Raw genomic sequence first — 17671 nt, 5'->3', positions numbered from 1 at the left:
CCCCCCCCCCCCCCCCCACGTCATCTCCTCCCTCCTTTCCCACACTATCAGCACCTTTAACCAGTATTTCAAAGCTGAACTCTAGAGTTAGCCAAACCCTGAAACTGAAATTCCCTTACCCCCCCCCCCCCAAACCATGAACATAGAATACCCCCCCCCCCCCTCTTCACAAGCATTGTAACCGTGCCCATATCCGCCAAATTACAATATACAACCACAAAACCTCCACAAACATCTCCAATTGTTTTATAGAGCTCATAGGCTTCCTCTTCAGTGACAAATCGAAAGAGAAAAGAAGACTCACCCATAGCTAATACTTTCAACCCCTTCAACACTGCCCGAAGCTCCGTTCCCGGTCTGTGACTAGCCCCATTGAGCCCAACGTAGTTTCAAATTTACCAACCAAGTGGATCAGAAGAAACTACTTTTTGCCACAACGTGTGATCACGAGACAATCTTAAAGTGGGTTCGTGCCTATTCCCCTCCCTTCTACAAGCCCCTTCTAAAGTTAGCGCTGGCCACACTAAAGTCTTTTTGTACAGTTGGAGTTTATGTTTCCTTGCCTCTAAAGAGAAGTAGGAGTCTCTCTCTCTAGCCATCCCGATGAATTTGAGTTGTCAAGAAAAATTCAGTTGTAGGCGAGAAAAATCATCTGACTTTTGAGAACATGAGACGCTTTCAGAGTTGGTTGACCTTTTCTCATCAAAGTTAGGGTCGATCGAAGTCCACTGTTTTGTGTTTTGGGAGATGCTTTGCACCTATGGAGGCAGCATTAATTTTAACATCTATTTTGAGTTACCGTTAGGGCTTTAGACCATATGTGTCACTTCTTTTACAAACATTAAGGAATAGTCCTCATGGATACTATTCTATCAATGGGATACATTAAGGACCAAAATGATCCAAAACCTCATACATTAAGGGCCATTTTGGTCATTTTCTTTAATATGACGACCAACTACACAATCATCAGAAAAGAATAAGAAAGACAGCATAAAGATGACATCGAGATAAGAGTACAAGATAGCCAAGTTAAATCTGAATACTCACCCCATATCATCATATCCCATAACTAGCGCCTCCCCCTGGATTTAAGAAAACTCCTTGTGAATAGATTAATTAAAAAGTGAAGAAGATGCAAAGGGAACTGCATTTGAAATAGCAGAGAAGAGAACAAATCAAGGCTATAATGGAAATAAGATTACAAACATATTGAAAGCTCAAATTAACAATTTATTTTCTCACGAAGAAAAGAAAAGGAACAAGGAGACTGGCGACGTTCTTGATAAGGAAAAAGTTCTTTTTCCATTATCCGTAATAAGAACCACTGGTGAATCGAAAGCATTCACATCATGTCATTGGTTTATTTGAGAGATTGGAAAGAAAGTTGTATCCGTGCATCATAGCAACAACATAACATTTTGAGCATCAGAGTCAAACCAGAAACAGTTTTTTCCGGTCATCAGGGCCTACTTCTTGTAACTTTCCCATTTTGAGAAACCAGAGTCATAATGTGGTAGAGAACAAAGTTAAAAGTTAAAACCAACATTCTACAAATATACAGAAACGGCAGCACATGGCAAAAGGAGAAACAACTCGAGAGGAACTTCTTGTTACATATGATGTAACATTCAAAGTCAAAGAATCTCTCTAAGTCTGCTTAACTACAAGTGATAAATGATGAAAAGTGCATATTTTTGAGTCTATTTGCATATTAATTCTTGTGTGAGTCGCGAGAGATTGTGCGGTTTTTGAAATGAAATATGCTCATTATGTGTTTCTTATGTGTAGGAACGAGTTTGGATGATAAAAGATCAAATGATGACAATTTGACACAAAAAGGAAGAGATGGAAAGAATTGGGAACTTGTCCAATCTCGTGCATGGCATGAAAACAGACGCGAAAAAGGAGAAAACTGAAGGCACAAAACAGCGAAGGCGCGGATCGCTTTGGGAATTGGAAAAATTGCAAAAGCTGATTCCGCGTCCATGGGCGCGCGACACGTGAAGGCAGACGCGGATTCCAGCCCTCTTATCCGAGATTGGATTGTATTGGACGGCCCTCCACCCTACCCGGGTCATATAAATACATCCTAAAACGAAACTTTGGAGGAGGAGACACTACTATAGGGTTACACAACACCTTTGGAGGCAAGAATACACTAGGAGCAAGGAGGAAGATTCAACCACGAGTTTTCCCTTTCTTCTTCCTGTTTTCTATTGTTGGTTATGAATTTTAGTATTGTATTTTCACATACTACTATGAGTAGCTAATTTATTATTTAGGGTTTTGATGGAACCTTTTGGAGGATGAATTCTTGTTAAGTTTGAATATGATTTAGCCTTTGAATTTCTTTACTTGTTCAACTACGTGCTTTTTTTTTTTGATTGAATGGCCATCAATTGGTAGTGTCTATTTATTATGTATTGCTTGGGAAATGGTACATATTTAGGTAGTTGTTGAACAACGTCACTCCTAACGTATATGAGGAATCAATACAGCAGGTTTAAAGGTGAGATTAGGAATAATAAAGCATTGGCGTGGTCATAGTGAGCGGTAAGATAGTGCCAACGAGCGTAGTTCGGGAGAATATGTCTAGTAAATTGTTGTAGTTGCTCGAGAGAGAACTACGACACCTGAAGTGCTCACGGTCAGTAGAGAATAATTAGGCGAAATTATAGGAGACGTAGCGGGGAGGATTCCGACAATTGGGGAAATCATAATTCTAGACCTCCTTAATCCTGTCTCCAACCCTTAGTATTTTTAGTTGTTAATTTACTATTTTAATTTGTTAGTTAATTAGTTAGACATAAGAATCTTAAATTTTTATAACTTGGGAATTGTTAAAGCTTGTTTTCTTGGTGATAGTGAACAGTTGTAGCTAAACCTTAGTTCTCTGTGGGATTCGACTCCGGACTTTTAGATCGGATTATATTTGCAGCGACCGCTTATCCTTTTTAGGACTAGAGTTGGGCTTGATCAACAAGCATTGTGTTTAACCATGAAGCAGCAAATAGGTGAATGCCTTCATCTCTCAAGCACTTTCACCTTCAATAAAGATACTAGGGGAGATGTATAATTCGATAGGTAAAAATGAGGCTTCCAGAAAATGAAAAGATTTAGGTAAAGACCAAGAAGATCTAATGATAAATTACCACGAATGGAAACAAGTCAGCTTGTAGAGGAAGAAGCATTTGGTGGTCACCAGACTAACAATTAATTAGAAAGAATTCCGATAAAATGTATACTACAGAACTTGGATGGTGACATGCACATGAATATATTGTGAAACTCCAGTTATGCTTAGTAATAGCATGCTATTTTGTATGTCAAATGGGCAAAGAATAATGCCATATACCACATTGTACTGAAACAGGCACCTGCAGCATGTAATTCAAACCTCTAATGGGGTTGATCATTTCTTTACCAGTGCAATTTAAGGGAGGAGTGGTACCAGTAAAAGTAGGAACGCAATGACACGTACTGAATACATGAATGCTGCTGATGAATGAGAAAGCTGAATATCCAAAATTTGACACTCTTCTTACTATGGACACTAAAATGTCATCTACTTCCACCAATTGATACTTCTATAGAAGCTCTCATAAAAGGAAGGGCAAAGTTCTTCAAGAAAACACTGAAGGGGAAACATGCAATTACCCTATTTAATGTATCCATTATCCGATGTAAATCTTTCTATGCTTATACCAAATTTCCATTTCCAAGCAAAGCAATATGTGCAAATGTGAAAAAAGGAAATGGAAGAAGGAATAAAGGAAAAGAAGAAATAAGCATAAGATAATAAATAATCTGACCGAGTAAAGATATTACTAGTTTAGTTGGCGAGAACCGAGTGCTCGAGTCTTTAATTGCATAAAATCGATCAAGTAGTTTCTTTATATGGTCATGCATTGTTGCATCAGTTCCAATGCCAGCCTATTAGAAAAACCAATAAGGAAATAGATGAAAATCCCTGGGATCATTACCTAGGAGACCTATAAAACTGAAAGTTAGACACATGAGGAGACACTGTTTATCACGAAAATATGGTTAGAGCTTTTTGAACCAAAATAAGAAAAAAACTAGCATCACAGAACCCATACCTTGTCCATACAACCCAATAGATCAGCCTCACTTAATAGGGGAGGAGGTCTAGTAACTCCTGAATCAAGGGTCAAACTTGTTGGTATAAACTGCACTTCACAACAGCAAACAGGTATGTGTTAAAGCATCTTGCAGGAAGACAACAGAAGATAATTCACAAAATAAAATAAGTTAATTCTTCACATATCCTCTACTTTTTCTAGAATGCATGTTTATTATCTGATGCAAGTAGGGAAAATTTCTAATATGATCTCTCAACAAGGAAGGTTGTATTTGCAAATATGATCGAAATATAGAGCATTATGATGCTGGCAGAAATGGATTGTCACAATGAAGTCAAAGATAGAAACGGAAATGATTCTGGAGACGAACAATTGTTCTACCACAGAAGATCTAGAGATGAATGTCCAGAAATTTTTAAAAAAAAAAAAAGGAAAAGCTACACACCCATCTTATCAAGAACTATAGTAAATCAATGCATCCACCAGAAATTGATTCCACATGCAGCATTTGTCCTAGCTAATTGACCAGCATAACTCAGTTAATTGGTGAAAGAAACGGCCACGAGGCCTTTGGTTGCTTCAGCTGGTTGAATTATCAAGCATGCATACTGTGAGCTGTAACACTACGAGAATTCCAGGATGCACGATATATACGCAACAGAGTATGAAAGAGGGAAAAATATACTCCCTCCGTTTCAGTTTATGTGACACACTTTCCTTATTAGTCTATTCCAAAAAGAATGAGACATTTCTACATTTAAAAATAACTTTTTATACTTTCTCTTTTACCTATTTAACCCTTAATGAGAAATTTTTATAGCCACACAAATTATTTGACCCACAAAGTTTTTACCCTATAACCTTTTAAGACCACAAGTTTCAAAAGTCTTCTTTTTTTTCTTAAACCCTGTGTCGAGTCAAGCTACATCCGGAGGGAGTAATTTTTTGGAAATATGAGATCAATTCATTCTAGCATTCAAGCTCTGTACAAATGTTCCCTTACAAGAAAGAGGTATACGGCAAATTAAAGATAAAATTCAGCAAGCTGCAATACCAATAATGGATAGTCAGTACCTAGATTAAATATTTAAGGGGTCATTCCCACAGCTTCACAGTAGCAATTGTTGATTGACTTAATTATTAGGAAAGATTTGATTCTAATTGAGAAAGATTTTGATTGATTGTAATTTATATTCCTTCCTAAAATAGTCATAGGACCTAGTGTATAAATACATTTGCACAGAGATGTAAGAAACATACAGAAATACAAGAAACTTTTTCTTCCTCCCAAAAGCTACATGGTATCAAAGCCATTGTTGCCTTTTTTAGGTGAGTTTATCTCCCTCGCAGCACTAGGGTTTCGTTTTTATCAAAGAGGGCGAGTTTTCTTACTCTTGGTGACTGTCCGCAACACAAACTCCTTGTGGTCAGTTTTTTTGGAATTTTCTTTTCTGTTGGGGTCGCTGGAACATTCCGAGCCTATCCCTACTAGTTTTTATTCTTCCGTTCACCGGAGTTAAGGTTCCGTCAAGACAGATTTGGTTTCTGGCATGGCAGAATATTTTTTGAACAATTTTCTTTTTTCCTGATTGGGCAAAAAAATATGGAGACATTCTAGGGGATGGTTTCCGGAGAAATCTTGTCCTCGGATGAAATTCAGCTACTGCGTCGCCAGCTAGCCAAACTTGACTATGCTAATGTTGCCACATCCAATCATGTGCAATCAGGTACTACCTTTGCTACTCACTTTAATTCTTGGATTGTTGATTCTGCTACAAATAGACACCTTCTAAAGGCATTCAAAACTGTTCTCCGTGTCTCAAAGGAGATAATGTTAAAATAGCCAATGGTTCTTTTATCTGTCGTTTGTACTCCTAATATTAAACCATCATTCATGCTCCATGTCCCTGAGTTCCTGGTCAATCTTTAATCTATTAGTGCCATCACCAAAGCTTTAAACTGTAAAATCGAGTTATTTCCCGATCATTGTATTTTTCAGGATCTTCAAATAGAGAAAAGTGGTAAATTGTGTGATAACTTGTATATATTAGATGGAATTCAAAACTCTGGTCAAGCCTTTTTTGGGGAAAGTAAGGATGTCACTCAAGAAATAATACAGTGGCATAGACGGTTAGGACACCCATCATTCTTTATTTTGATGAAGTTATATCCCGAGGCTGCATAGTTTTCAAGAGGCTGCATTGAAAACCTTGAAAAGTAAATCAAAAAAAAGTAACTAGATGACAGTAGCTGGGGGCGCTCTCTTTGTTTGGATTAGCTTTCACAGTTTTGGTCTATGTTGCTCAGATCCTTAAAAATGTTTCCAAATATGTCAAATCATCAAAAAGTTATTCGTTTTCGGAGGATCTAACATGGGTTTGCCGACATTTTTAGAAGATCCGAACAACATAGGATTTGGTGGTTTCCTAAATCGTGCCTTCATAATAGCCCACTTTCATTGTTAGTGATATCCTTAGAGAAAAAGGAAGAGGTAAGATAAGGGATCTAGAGGGGAATAGGATGTAAGAAGTTGTTTAAGAAAATTTTGTAACATCTAGCAACCAACCACTGCCTGAAGTAATAAAGGGAAGAAGAGTGCCAAAGGACTCATGCATCTTAAGAGGAACCTGAATTCTCGAGTCTGAATATGAAAAAGCATATCAAGATTTCATGTGAAATCAGTTGTCAGCCCCACAACCACAGGCTCATTCTCTAATTTTTAGTTCATAAACTTGAAGTTTCCTAAATATACTTAGAAATGGGTTGAAATAATAAAGCTTATCATCATAGCGCAGGTGATAATCAAAATACTGCAAAGAAAATCACCAAAAAGTGCATGCTTAACCTCACCATTGCATAATTGCAATTTCAGTAACAAAATAATTACTTGGTGATTAGATAGAAACAAAGAGTATGAACGAACCTGTTGACCAAAAGTGTACGGGGGGATCACTGAACCTCCCCATGATTCAAATCGGTACACGTCAAGGTAGTTTTTCTGTGAACATAGGAAAAATGACAATTCATTACAAATAGCCAAATTACGATCGTAGTTGCACAAGTCCTCTACATGTTTCTCACTTTCTTTTTTGAGTGAAGAAATTACATGCTTGAGTTAGGGTGCGAAAAGAATTTTATAAAGAAGAAAAGGTAAATAACATCCTCCAGGTATTGGTATCTAAGTAGATGTTTCAAGTCTATCCTCATAGTAAAAATTGGTCCAGTTTAAGAAAACTGAAGAAATTATGAAAAGAAAAAGGCTAAAGAAGAGAATGAATGGAAAGCATTCAAAAATCAAATACAAACAATATTAGCAGTTGGAGGTTTCTTCTTCCTCCATTATCCATAAATCAAACATGTATCCTGAAACAAAATCATTTTCCTCAAGATCCAATTAAATAGAAATAGAGAACGAAATAACTAGAAAGGATACCGGAATCCCCCTCTTCTAGAAGGGTCATTTTTTTTATAAGGTAAATTATATTAATTAAAAGGGAGAAAACTCCTGTATACAAGAAGTATACCAAAAAGTAGAAAATTTACATCAGAACATGATTCTCTACAAATGGCGCCCAATCTTCTATACAAGTAGGGGCTATATGAGTGCACCAAAAAGCGATCAAAGATAAAATACTATTCTTAAGATGTGAAAAAAGGAGACTCAATCCCCTCAAAAGCTCTCCTATTTCTCTCCCCCCAAACTATCCACATGAGAGCTAACGGTGCGAACTTCCATGCCTTTTGCTTTCTTCTTCTACGGAAGGATCATCTTACAAATCTATTAATTTTACCTGTATTCAGACCAAAAGCTGACATAGATGTTATGGGTAAAAATATTTTTTACTGAATTTTATTCATATCTTAGATATATAAATTGACTCATCTCCATAAAGGAGGCAAATGAAACCAAGTTTTCATGTTCGGTTTTGAATCAGAGACGTTAACACTAATAGATAAATATGAGCAAAGCTAACCTCAGAGGTTGAAGCAACACATTAAATGTCCTTTTGATCAACTATCATTAAAAGGACCCTAAGCTACAGCACCAAAACAGCCTCTCCAGCCTACTGCCAGGAGCATTAAATAGGGATCTCACAGTTTGGAACCTGATAATTGAAATAGTGAGGAAAACACCAGTAGGGTGGCAAAAAAGGGCAAACGTCCATAGGGGAAAGAAAGCTTTCATCAAGAGCAAACTGTCAATATACCGACTTACTAAACCGTCAAGTGTAACTGAAAAATTGTAGACTTCAAATAAACATCTCATAGGGCCCATATAATGGGATAAAAAGTTTAATACACATCTTATCCCCCCAAACTTGCACGGAAATCCTTTTTACACAGCTTTTTCGTTGTAGGCATCCTTTTACTCATTTTATTTATCCATTCTTATAGAAAAACCCCAACTAAAAGCCCAATGGCTCTCAAAAAGGAAGACCTAATTCCAAAACAACCCAAGGTTGTGGCCTAGTGGTCAATGAAATAGGTTGAGAACCTTGAGGTTTCGGGTTCAAATTCCAGTAGAGGCAAAAACACTAGGTGATTTCTTCCCATCTGTCCAAGCTTTAGTAGATAGAATTACCTAGTACTTGTGCTAGTAAGTAGCCGAGGTGTGCGTAAGCTGGCCCGGACACCATGGTTATAAAAAAATCAAAATTGATCCACAAATGACTTGTATCCCAAAAAGACTAGCTTTATCTGAAGAAGCATAAAGCACTAAAAGAATATACTTGTTTAGGTTTTAAATCTTTTTTTGACAAGTGTTTTTAAGTTTTAAATCTTATCTTGAGACTTTAATCACTTTAAACAAAATTAGAACTAAGAAAGCAATTTAGAAGCAGTATCGTACTATAAGTTCACTTTATTCTGCTCGTGGCAGCACACGGTTAACCTCATCAAAGAACAAAAATGGCACGCTGTCAGAGCATGCGCCAGCAGTCGGACAGAATGCATACAGAAGCTATTATTGCAATAGGAAACTTACTGCAAGTATCACTCTCCCACATGTAAAAAAGGATTCACCAGCAATATCAATCTCAACTGTAGTTTCAGCCCCAACAGCAGGTTTAGAAACACAGGCCAAGAAATGGCGAACAACCAACTCATACACTCTCTGCACAAGAACAAATGTCAGTAGTAGAAAAGGAGCAGGCCTCATGGGGAAGTCATTTCCCCTTGAGTTGGATGAATAGTGTCAACATAGGCCTCAAGGGGAAGTCTTATCTAAATTGACACCAACTAAGAATTAGTGTCAGGTCCAGTACTAACATGGTGGTCTTGGCTCCACCTAGATTCTCCAGCAGAAAATTTAGTTGGATGAATGGGTGGATGGGCTTTGTCATCATGCCCACCTCCACTAGGGTTTCTCCATAGTCCTGATTGAGGGTCTAGTAGGCGCTGCGCATATGAACCCCATACAGGATGACCATCTTGTTCTTGCACCATTGTCTGTGTATATAAAAAGAATCAACTGTGTAATTTCATTAATGATACCTAAAATGACTGTATTCTAACAATCAAGCAACTCAGTCAAAACAGATCACAGAACCTTAGTAGCCATTCTGGTTGCCTGAATATTACAATTAAGCAGCATGGGCATTCTGGTCAGCTGACACAGCTGAATTCCACGCTTTAATTGTTACAAAATGCTCAACTGTTACCAGCGATTTAATTTTAAATCATATAACAACAACTTCCTACCTTTTCCTGAATTTCCTGAGCTATCCTCTGCTATGTCATGGGTAGGGGCAATAAGGTCATTATGGCTTGGCTAAGTTGTAACTCCCTCTTTTCCACTTTGTTTGATACTATTTCTAATTAGTCTGTTTCAAAAAAGAAGGGTACATTTTTATATCTCCGTAATGAGAAGCTTTTATAGTCACACAAATGATATGACATGTTTACGACCACAAGTTTCAAAAGTCTTATAGCCACACAAATGATATGGCATGTGTAAGACCACAAGTTTTAAATGTCTTCCTTTCTTTCTTAAATTTCGTGCTAAGTCAAATTATGCCAAACAAATTGAAACAGAGGGAGCAATTGTTTTGAGAACTTCTCCTTATATGTTACAAGTTATGTACAAGTTATTAAGCTTAGAGGTTTAAGAGCCCAAGTACCTTAATACTTTTTTTTTTATGAAGTAAGGTATTTCATTAGAAAGGCATCAAGTAGATGCAATAGTTACAAAATCAGAAGACAAAAATACAGAAAAATAAGAGTTTGTAAGCCCCTTTAGGATGTGCTAAACTATAACTAAGGAGCCAACAAAGTCCAAAAGGTGATCAGTGCTAATTACAGGGGTTAACTTCACCCAGCTAAAAAGGGTGAGCAAACAATTAGCTTTAAGAGTGTGATTTGGAGTTGAGATTCCACCAAAGCATCTTTGGTTCCTTTCATTCCACAAACTCCAAAAAATAACTGCAGGAATCATTAACCAGATCTCCTTGATGGCCTTATCAACTTCCCAAAGACTCCAGCTTGTGTATGCCTCCCTAATATACGACGGCATGACCCAGTTCAAACCGAAAAGACAAAAAAACATATTCCACAGATCAGTGGCAACTGGGCAATGCAAGAGCATGTGACTGACATTCTCTGAGCTTTCCTTACACATGTAGCATCTGTTGACCAGTTGAAAGCCTCTTCTATTGAGATTATCCTGTGTTAAGCAGGCTTCATATAGAGCAATCCAGCTGAAACAAATAACCTTGGTGGGTAGTTTGGTCTTCCATATTAGTCTCCATGGCCAAGGGTCTGAGTCAAATACCTGGTTCTGAGGACAGATGTGCTTATAGCATTCTTTCACGGTAAAGATGCCCTTGTTCCCCCACTTCATAGTGTCAGGTAGATTCTCATCGATGGTGAAGACCTCCACTCTGGCTAACATGTCCATCAAGCTGTCCATTTCCCAATCTTGTATAGATCTTCTGAGGTGCACATCCCAAATATTGCCAGTTCTGTTCTAGGCAATGGAGGAATCCTTATCAAGGGCAATCTGGAAAATGGTGGGGTATTCAAACATGAGTGGGGTGTTGCTCATCCATTTGTCTTTCCAAAATTAGATATGTGCTCCATTCTCTGCTTTGTAGTGAACATTCTGGACAAATTCCTGTCCAAGTTTGCTGATGTACTTCCATGGCCCAACCCCATAAGGTGCAATGGCAATTTTAGTGCTCCAATTATCTCTCTTCCCATGCTTGGCATTGATTACCTCCTTCCAGAGGCTTGAATCGCTTGTGTCGTATCTCCATAGCCATTTCATTAGCAAGCTTTTGTTGTGGATGGTTAAGTCTCTGATACCTAGACCTCCTTTGAATTTTGGTTGCATGACCTTGTTCCACTTTATCAAGTGGAACTTATGAGAGCTGCTGTCCCCTCCCATAAGAAATTCCTCCTGATCTTGTCTAGTTGATTTAGCACCTTTTTGGGAATGGGGAACAAAGACATATGATATGTAGGGATACTATCGAGCACACTATTTATGAGAGTTAACCTACCACCCATTGATAGGTATTGCATCTGCCATGATGCTAATCTCTTCTCAAATTTCTCAATGACTCCATTCCATACCTCGCAACTCTTGAATTTAGCCCCCAATAGGAGACCTAGGTAGGTCGTAGGAAGTGCTCCAATAGTGCAGCCCATGATACTAGACAACTCCTCTAAGTTTGGCACATTGTTTACCGGATAGATGATGCTTTTCAACTTGTTGACATGTAGCCCTGATAAAGCCTCAAATAGCAGAAGAGTCAGATTCAAGTATAACATTTGAGATCTTTCTGCCTCACAGAAGATCAAAGTATCATCGGCATACAGTAGATGTGATACTTTGACAGTGTTCTCAGCATTTGAACCAACGCTGAAACCCTGGATCCATTGCATTTGTCTGGCCTTCTCCAACATTTTGCTGAGTCCCTCCATGGCTAGGATGAAAAGGAAAGGTGAGAGTGGATCTCCCTGCCTTATCCCTTTCTGCGGAGAGAAAAAACCCACAGGTCCTCTGTTAACAATAATTGAGTATTTCACTGTTGAAATACTAAATCTGACCCACTTGATCCACTTTTCCCCAAATCCCATCTTCCTTAAAATAGAGATAAGGTAAGACCAATTAAGTTGATCAAAGGCCTTCTCGATATTTGCTCTTCCTTTTCTTTCCTGAGCCGAGGGTCGAATGGAAACAGCCTCTCTGCCCTTTCGGGTAGGGGTAAGGCCTGTGTACGTATTACCCTCCCCAGACCCCACTTTGTGGGACTATACTGGGTAGTTGTTGTTGTTGTTGTTGTAAAGGCCTTCTCGATATTAGCTTGCACATAACCCCAGGTTCACTGCTTTTAATCCTCCAGTCTAGTACCTCATTGGCAATGGGAGCTGCATCAGTTATTTGTCTACGTTTAATGAAGGCATTCTGATGGTTGGAGACTAGCTTCCTGATTACCTTCTTCAGCCTTTCTGCTAGTAACTTCGCTGTAATCTTGTAAACACTTCCAATGAGACTAATTGGCCTATAGTCTCTGAGTTCAATTGCTCCTTTTAATGCTGTATTCTGGGCCGGGCCCGGGCCTAAATGGGCCAAATGGGCCCGGGCTCAAGCGGGCTGGGCTCTGGCGGTCCCGGGCTTCACGGTCCCGGGCTTCATGGGCTCAACGGGTGGAACCAGCCCATGACGGGCCTAAGCCCACATGGTCTTGGGCTAAATGGGCCGGGCTCACGGGCCCATACGGGCTTAACGGGCTTTTTTTATTTCCGGGCTATTTTTTTTTTAATTTTTTTTGTTTAAGGCAATTTCTTGTAAACCATATATGTATATACTAATATAAATTGCTTTCTTATACATGGCTATATAAATATATGTAGTATATATAATATAGAAACCTAATTATTAAAGTGCTTGAAGAAAAAGTAAAATAACAAAACAATAGTAAAACTAAATTATCATGCATAATAAATTAATAACAAAGTAAAACATTAAGCATAAATACGTCTAATAATTTTAAAATAACACAAATTGTCGAAAAATCTTAAATACGAATTTCCGAATAAATACGCTCAAGACAATACTTTATATGCCTCCTTAAAATGCCTGTGGTACACCCTGAACGAAAATTTAAGACTCTACCACAGTTCTTGCACTTTAATATTTGACCTTCTTCATTTTCTTCAAGCACTTCAAAGTGTTGCGAAACAAATAAGCGCACTCTTTCCGAACGAGGCATGATTTAACTTGAAATTTGAGATTGAGACTTGAAAATTGGAGATTGAGAGAATGAGAGAAATTTAGATTGAGAAATGAGTATTGAGTATTGAAATGAAGAAGAGGGAGGGGGGTATTTATAGTTTTAGAGAATGTTAGTTTTGTAAATTGAAAAAGAAAAAAAAAGGCTATTTGTGCAATATGACCGTTGGCAATGGTCATTGGGGGTGGGGCCCTCCTTTTGAAAAATCTTGTAATGTTTTGTAGTATATATAGTATGTTAGTATATATATCTATATATATATATATGGTATATAGTATACTATACTATATATAGAATGTTATGTATATATATATATATATATATAGTATTAAAAATCTGACCGTTGAAATTTTTTTTTTTAAAATTAGCCGTTGGAGCTCGTTAGGCCCGTTGGGCCCGGTTGAACCGGCCCAGGCCCACCTGCCGGTCCCGGGCTTAGCGGTCCCGGGCTCGTGGGCTCCTTGAAGTAGACCGGCCCGCCACGGGCCTTGCGCACCATTTGGGACCGGCCCACTGAGACCGGCCCACCAGGCCCGTTTGGCCCATTTGGACCGCGGTCCCGGTCCGGTCCCGGGCTGGGCCCGGCCCACAGTGCAGCATTAGCTCCTTTCTTTTTGGGGATCAAAGCGATGAAAGATGCATTACATGATCTCACCATGTAACACTGCTGGTGAAAGTGGTTGAGCGCCCCCATCACCTCTGGCTTGATAAAGTCCCATGTCTTTTGAAAGAAGGCCATAGTAAATCCATCTGGACCAGGTGCTTTATCTGGAGCGCATGACTGGATAACGGCATGCACTTCTTCTTCCTCAAAAGCTTTTTCTAACATCTCCCTGTTTTCACTTGATAATCTGGCAACATCATCAAAATTAGCACTGGGCCTCCAGGTTTCACTCTCAGTGTACAGCATCTGGTAATAGTTCAAAATCTCTTCTTTGATCACATCCTTATCATCTGTTATTTCATTATCCACTTTGAGCTTGTCAATATTGTTGTTCCTCCTGTGTGAGTTTGCAATTGTTTGGAAGTATCTTGTGTTCCTGTCTCCTTCTTTGAGCCACAAGCATCTTGATTTTTGCCTCCATGAGATTTCTTCAGCTTTAGCCAATTCCATTAGCTCCACTTTCAGGTTCACTACCATTTGCTTCTCAGCTTGTGTTAGAGCTCTGTTTTCTGCTGTCTGATCTAAAATTGAGAGCTCCTCCAAGGCCTTGGTCCTTTTTGCTTCCACTTTGCCATAGACATCTCTGTTCCAGTTGCTTATGTCCTTTTTTAAATTTCTCAATTTTTGTACTAGCATAAAATCTGGGCTGCCACTGATGATGTAACTTTGCCACCACTCCTTCACCATGTCAATGAAACCTTCTTGTTGCAGCCACATGTTTTCGAACTTGAAATAAGAAGGTGTTGTGTCCCATTCCCTACTCTCCAGCAGAAGAGGTTTATGATCAGAGAGAGCTCTTGGGAGGGCCATCGTCTCATAGTTTATCAACAACAACAACAATGACGCAGTGAATCCCACTAGTGGGATCTGGGAAGGGTAGTGTGTACGCAGACCTTACCCCTACCTCGAGGGACATAGAGACTGTCCGAAAGACTCTCGGCTGTCTCATAGTTTATCAAATAGCTGTAAATTGTGGAGACAAGCATCATTAAGCAATTCAACAATCTGATGATCTTAAGTTACTAACAGAAAATTGGCTCACGTCTCGACCAGTTCTAGAAACTAATTGCTTGAATTGATTCTCACTGACTTGACTGACGGAAAATAAACGGAGAAAGGATAATCTTGAATTTTTATGATAGCCCCTGAACCAGTTGCAGTTTGAATTCTTGCATATGGGAAGATTTTCGAAAAGTTGCAAGAAATATCTGCTACTTTTCTTAGAAAAAGAGATGAATCCTTGTAGGAAATTCAAGGCGAGTTAATGTGTTCCTCGAGGCTAAATTTGCTCCTGAAGAGAGTCAGCGAATTTGTCTCGAGCATGTGCCTGCTTTTGTTTTTACTTATTTCTTCTTTATGATAGGAAGCACTTTTTTTAGTTACCTTCAACAAAATTAAAGTAGCATTCTTCTATTTCAAGTGAATAAGTATACTTACTCATAGGATCCAAGTAGCGCAGCCATGTTTATCCCTCCTCGAGACAACACGAATGGCAGTCTCTGTAAGATAAACAAGTCAATCACATCGCCAGAAGATTCCATTACAGAAAGAAAGCTTTGTGAAATTAATCGCACTAATATTGTTGAAATCAGAAAAAATATGAATGAAATGACTTGTAAACTTGAATAATACCAATTCTCCAGTAAAAAAAGATACAACACAGAAACAAGGGTAGAAGTATGGTTTTTTAGAATCCAATATGAGGCTAGCACTAAAGCGAGACCATAACCAACAAAGAAAATGCTGTTTCCTAAGCCTTTAGGTGCTTTTCTCAAGTCTCACATGCAAACTACACACACAATAAACTAATTGAAGTAAGCATCACATAAGGGGTTTCAGTCTTTGTCCAAAATTGCATCCAAGGGCGTGGCCTAGCGGTCAAAGTAGGCGAGAAATGTGAAATCATGGTTCAAATTCCAGGAGAGGCAAAAATCTCTAATAATTAGGTAGCTCCAACCTATACAAGGGGGTCGTTAGACCAACACTAAGCACCGGTTCTATCTCGGCAAAGCAACCAAACCCGGGCAAACACACTATGTGAGTTTTTTACTTTCTGCCATAAGATATGGTTGGCAGAGTTACCCAGTATCTATGCTGGTGAGAACTAGCAGGTGAGGGAGGCACAAACTGGCCGAACACCACAATTGTAACAAAAACAGGAAGCACATAGTAAAACCAAATAAATAAAACATAGAATAATGCGAAATCAGCCCAAAAGAGTAGTAACCAAAACAGAACTAAGAAAACATTTATATATGAAGGGGAAAACAGCTGTGTTTGCGCAAAACAAGAAGAAATTAGACATATAATTAAGTGGAGTAAATTTTATTTTATTTATTTTTTTGAGGAAGAGAAATAACCTGAGACACATTGAAGTGCGTTTGATGGAGCCGTTTAGGGTTGATTAATTCTTGACCGGACGACTTGATCATGGCGTTTAAGCTGTGGTAAATGCATGATTGCAAAAAATACACACTACTCAATGGAAGCACTGCAGCAAGCCCTCCATTCACAAATGGCTTCAGTGATGGCCACACACTGTTTCTGAAGCTACTCTCACAAACTTTCACCATTGACTTCTCTTTTTCGTACACCATATTCAACTCTGAATCTTCCATTTTCTTGAATCCACAAGATATAGGAAGAAAAGTGGTTTTCAGTTTTGTGGCCTACAAGAGTTTTCTTGAATTTCTCATTTCAATAAATTTGGGGTTTCAGTGTGTGTACTGTTGCAGTGTGCAGTGTGTACTGCTACTTTCTTTCCTTTGGTTTGAAAATCACCTTTAGGGTGCGAGAAAGGCAGAAACAGAATATCTGTTTTGGGAAGTTTGTCATTTTTCCGCTAGCCAAAAGGAAGCAGATTCTTACTCACAGGACAATTGCATGATGTAGCGGGTTAATTGGTGCCACCATACATGCATGTTCTTCACCAATCGAATGGACGAATGGAGCATTTTCCATACTTCTATAAAATAATGAGAAAAAGATGCTATGACCAAAATGCCTCTTTTCAAAATTTTATTGCCCGGTTGCCTTTACCTATGGCCCTCTTCTTCTTTTTTTGTTTGTTTTTTCTCATTTATCTTTTTTTGGTTTTTTGCACTTTCTTTTATTTTTTCCATCTCATTGTTATTTTTTTTTTTTTACTTTACTTTTCTCTCTCTTTTTCCTCCATGAGATGAACCTCGTGCATTGTATAGCTACTATGAATAAATGGATTCAACGGTAGGGTTAGGCATATATCGGGTATAACCGATAGTCCAAACCGATTAAATGCTATTGGGTTATCGATATCAGGTTATTGGTACATAGTTTGATAATGGTTTAATGTTATTTGACTATTGGATTATCGGTTCGGGTCTCAGTTTGCTCAATTTTATTAACAGCTTAACCGATAGCCCAATTAGATTTAACAAAATTATAATTTTACCCACTAAGTATATAAAGCCACCTTATGGCTTCATTCTCTCAATTCTCTCGGCAGTCACTTTTCATCTTCAGACCTTAATCCTTTAGAGTAATAGCCCATTTGGCCAAGCTGCAAAAATCAACTTACTTTGAAAAGTGCTTTTTTCTCAAAAGTACTTTGGTGAGAAGCAGTTTGTGTTTGGCTCAGCAGCAATTAGTGTTTGGCCAATCTTTTAAAAACTATTTCTAAGTGTATT

General features: G+C 38.4%; 3 protein-coding genes across 3 annotated transcripts in view; all 3 read right to left on the bottom strand.

The window, feature by feature from the left end:
• LOC109213830 (DNA topoisomerase 3-alpha-like) overlaps window positions 1-11013 on the bottom strand; it is a 35084-nt gene extending 24071 nt beyond the window's left edge. Inside the window, exons 1-9 of the mRNA XM_019377668.1 lie at window positions 10876-11013; window positions 10405-10767; window positions 9655-9723; window positions 9375-9554; window positions 9091-9219; window positions 7030-7104; window positions 4104-4193; window positions 3832-3936; window positions 1051-1085 (exon numbers count right to left, since the gene is read on the bottom strand). Coding sequence (XP_019233213.1) covers window positions 1051-1085; window positions 3832-3936; window positions 4104-4193; window positions 7030-7104; window positions 9091-9219; window positions 9375-9554; window positions 9655-9723; window positions 10405-10767; window positions 10876-11013 — 1184 coding nt within the window. The remainder of the gene's footprint in view (window positions 1-1050; window positions 1086-3831; window positions 3937-4103; window positions 4194-7029; window positions 7105-9090; window positions 9220-9374; window positions 9555-9654; window positions 9724-10404; window positions 10768-10875) is intronic.
• A 153-nt stretch (window positions 11014-11166) lies between these two features.
• On the bottom strand, window positions 11167-14816 carry LOC109213829. The gene is made up of 4 exons (XM_019377667.1): window positions 13871-14816; window positions 12460-12668; window positions 11606-12080; window positions 11167-11528 (listed from the first exon to the last, which is right to left on the bottom strand). The coding sequence occupies exons 1-4, from the start codon at window positions 14814-14816 to the stop codon at window positions 11167-11169; spliced, it is 1992 nt and encodes a 663-aa protein (XP_019233212.1).
• Window positions 14817-15439: 623 nt separating this feature from the next.
• LOC109213828 lies at window positions 15440-16926 on the bottom strand. Its single transcript, XM_019377666.1, has 2 exons — window positions 16367-16926; window positions 15440-15505 (listed from the first exon to the last, which is right to left on the bottom strand). The coding sequence occupies exons 1-2, from the start codon at window positions 16622-16624 to the stop codon at window positions 15440-15442; spliced, it is 324 nt and encodes a 107-aa protein (XP_019233211.1). The 5' UTR covers window positions 16625-16926.
• Between the last annotated feature and the right edge of the window lie 745 nt (window positions 16927-17671).

This window comes from Nicotiana attenuata, unplaced genomic scaffold (assembly GCF_001879085.1).
Source record: "Nicotiana attenuata strain UT unplaced genomic scaffold, NIATTr2, whole genome shotgun sequence".
Taxonomy (NCBI): domain Eukaryota; kingdom Viridiplantae; phylum Streptophyta; class Magnoliopsida; order Solanales; family Solanaceae; genus Nicotiana; species Nicotiana attenuata.
The sequence above is the reverse complement of the archived record's forward strand: the minus strand, read 5'-3'. Positions and strand labels throughout refer to the sequence as shown.

What these genes read in the sequence shown, in the direction of transcription:
- LOC109213829 (XM_019377667.1), bottom strand. Translation starts at nt 14,816, where the DNA reads ATGGCCCTCCCAAGAGCTCTCTCTGATCATAAACCTCTTCTGCTGGAG. An exon ending in CAGCTCCCATTGCCAATGAG is followed by an intron (nt 12,081 to 12,459) that starts GTACTAGACTGG and finishes TTCTCTCCGCAG; the next exon opens with AAAGGGATAAGGCAGGGAGA. An exon ending in GCAATACCTATCAATGGGTG is followed by an intron (nt 11,529 to 11,605) that starts GTAGGTTAACTC and finishes ATTCCCAAAAAG; the next exon opens with GTGCTAAATCAACTAGACAA.
- LOC109213828 (XM_019377666.1), bottom strand. Translation starts at nt 16,624, where the DNA reads ATGGAAGATTCAGAGTTGAATATGGTGTACGAAAAAGAGAAGTCAATG. An exon ending in CGCACTTCAATGTGTCTCAG is followed by an intron (nt 15,506 to 16,366) that starts GTTATTTCTCTT and finishes TTTATCTTACAG; the next exon opens with AGACTGCCATTCGTGTTGTC.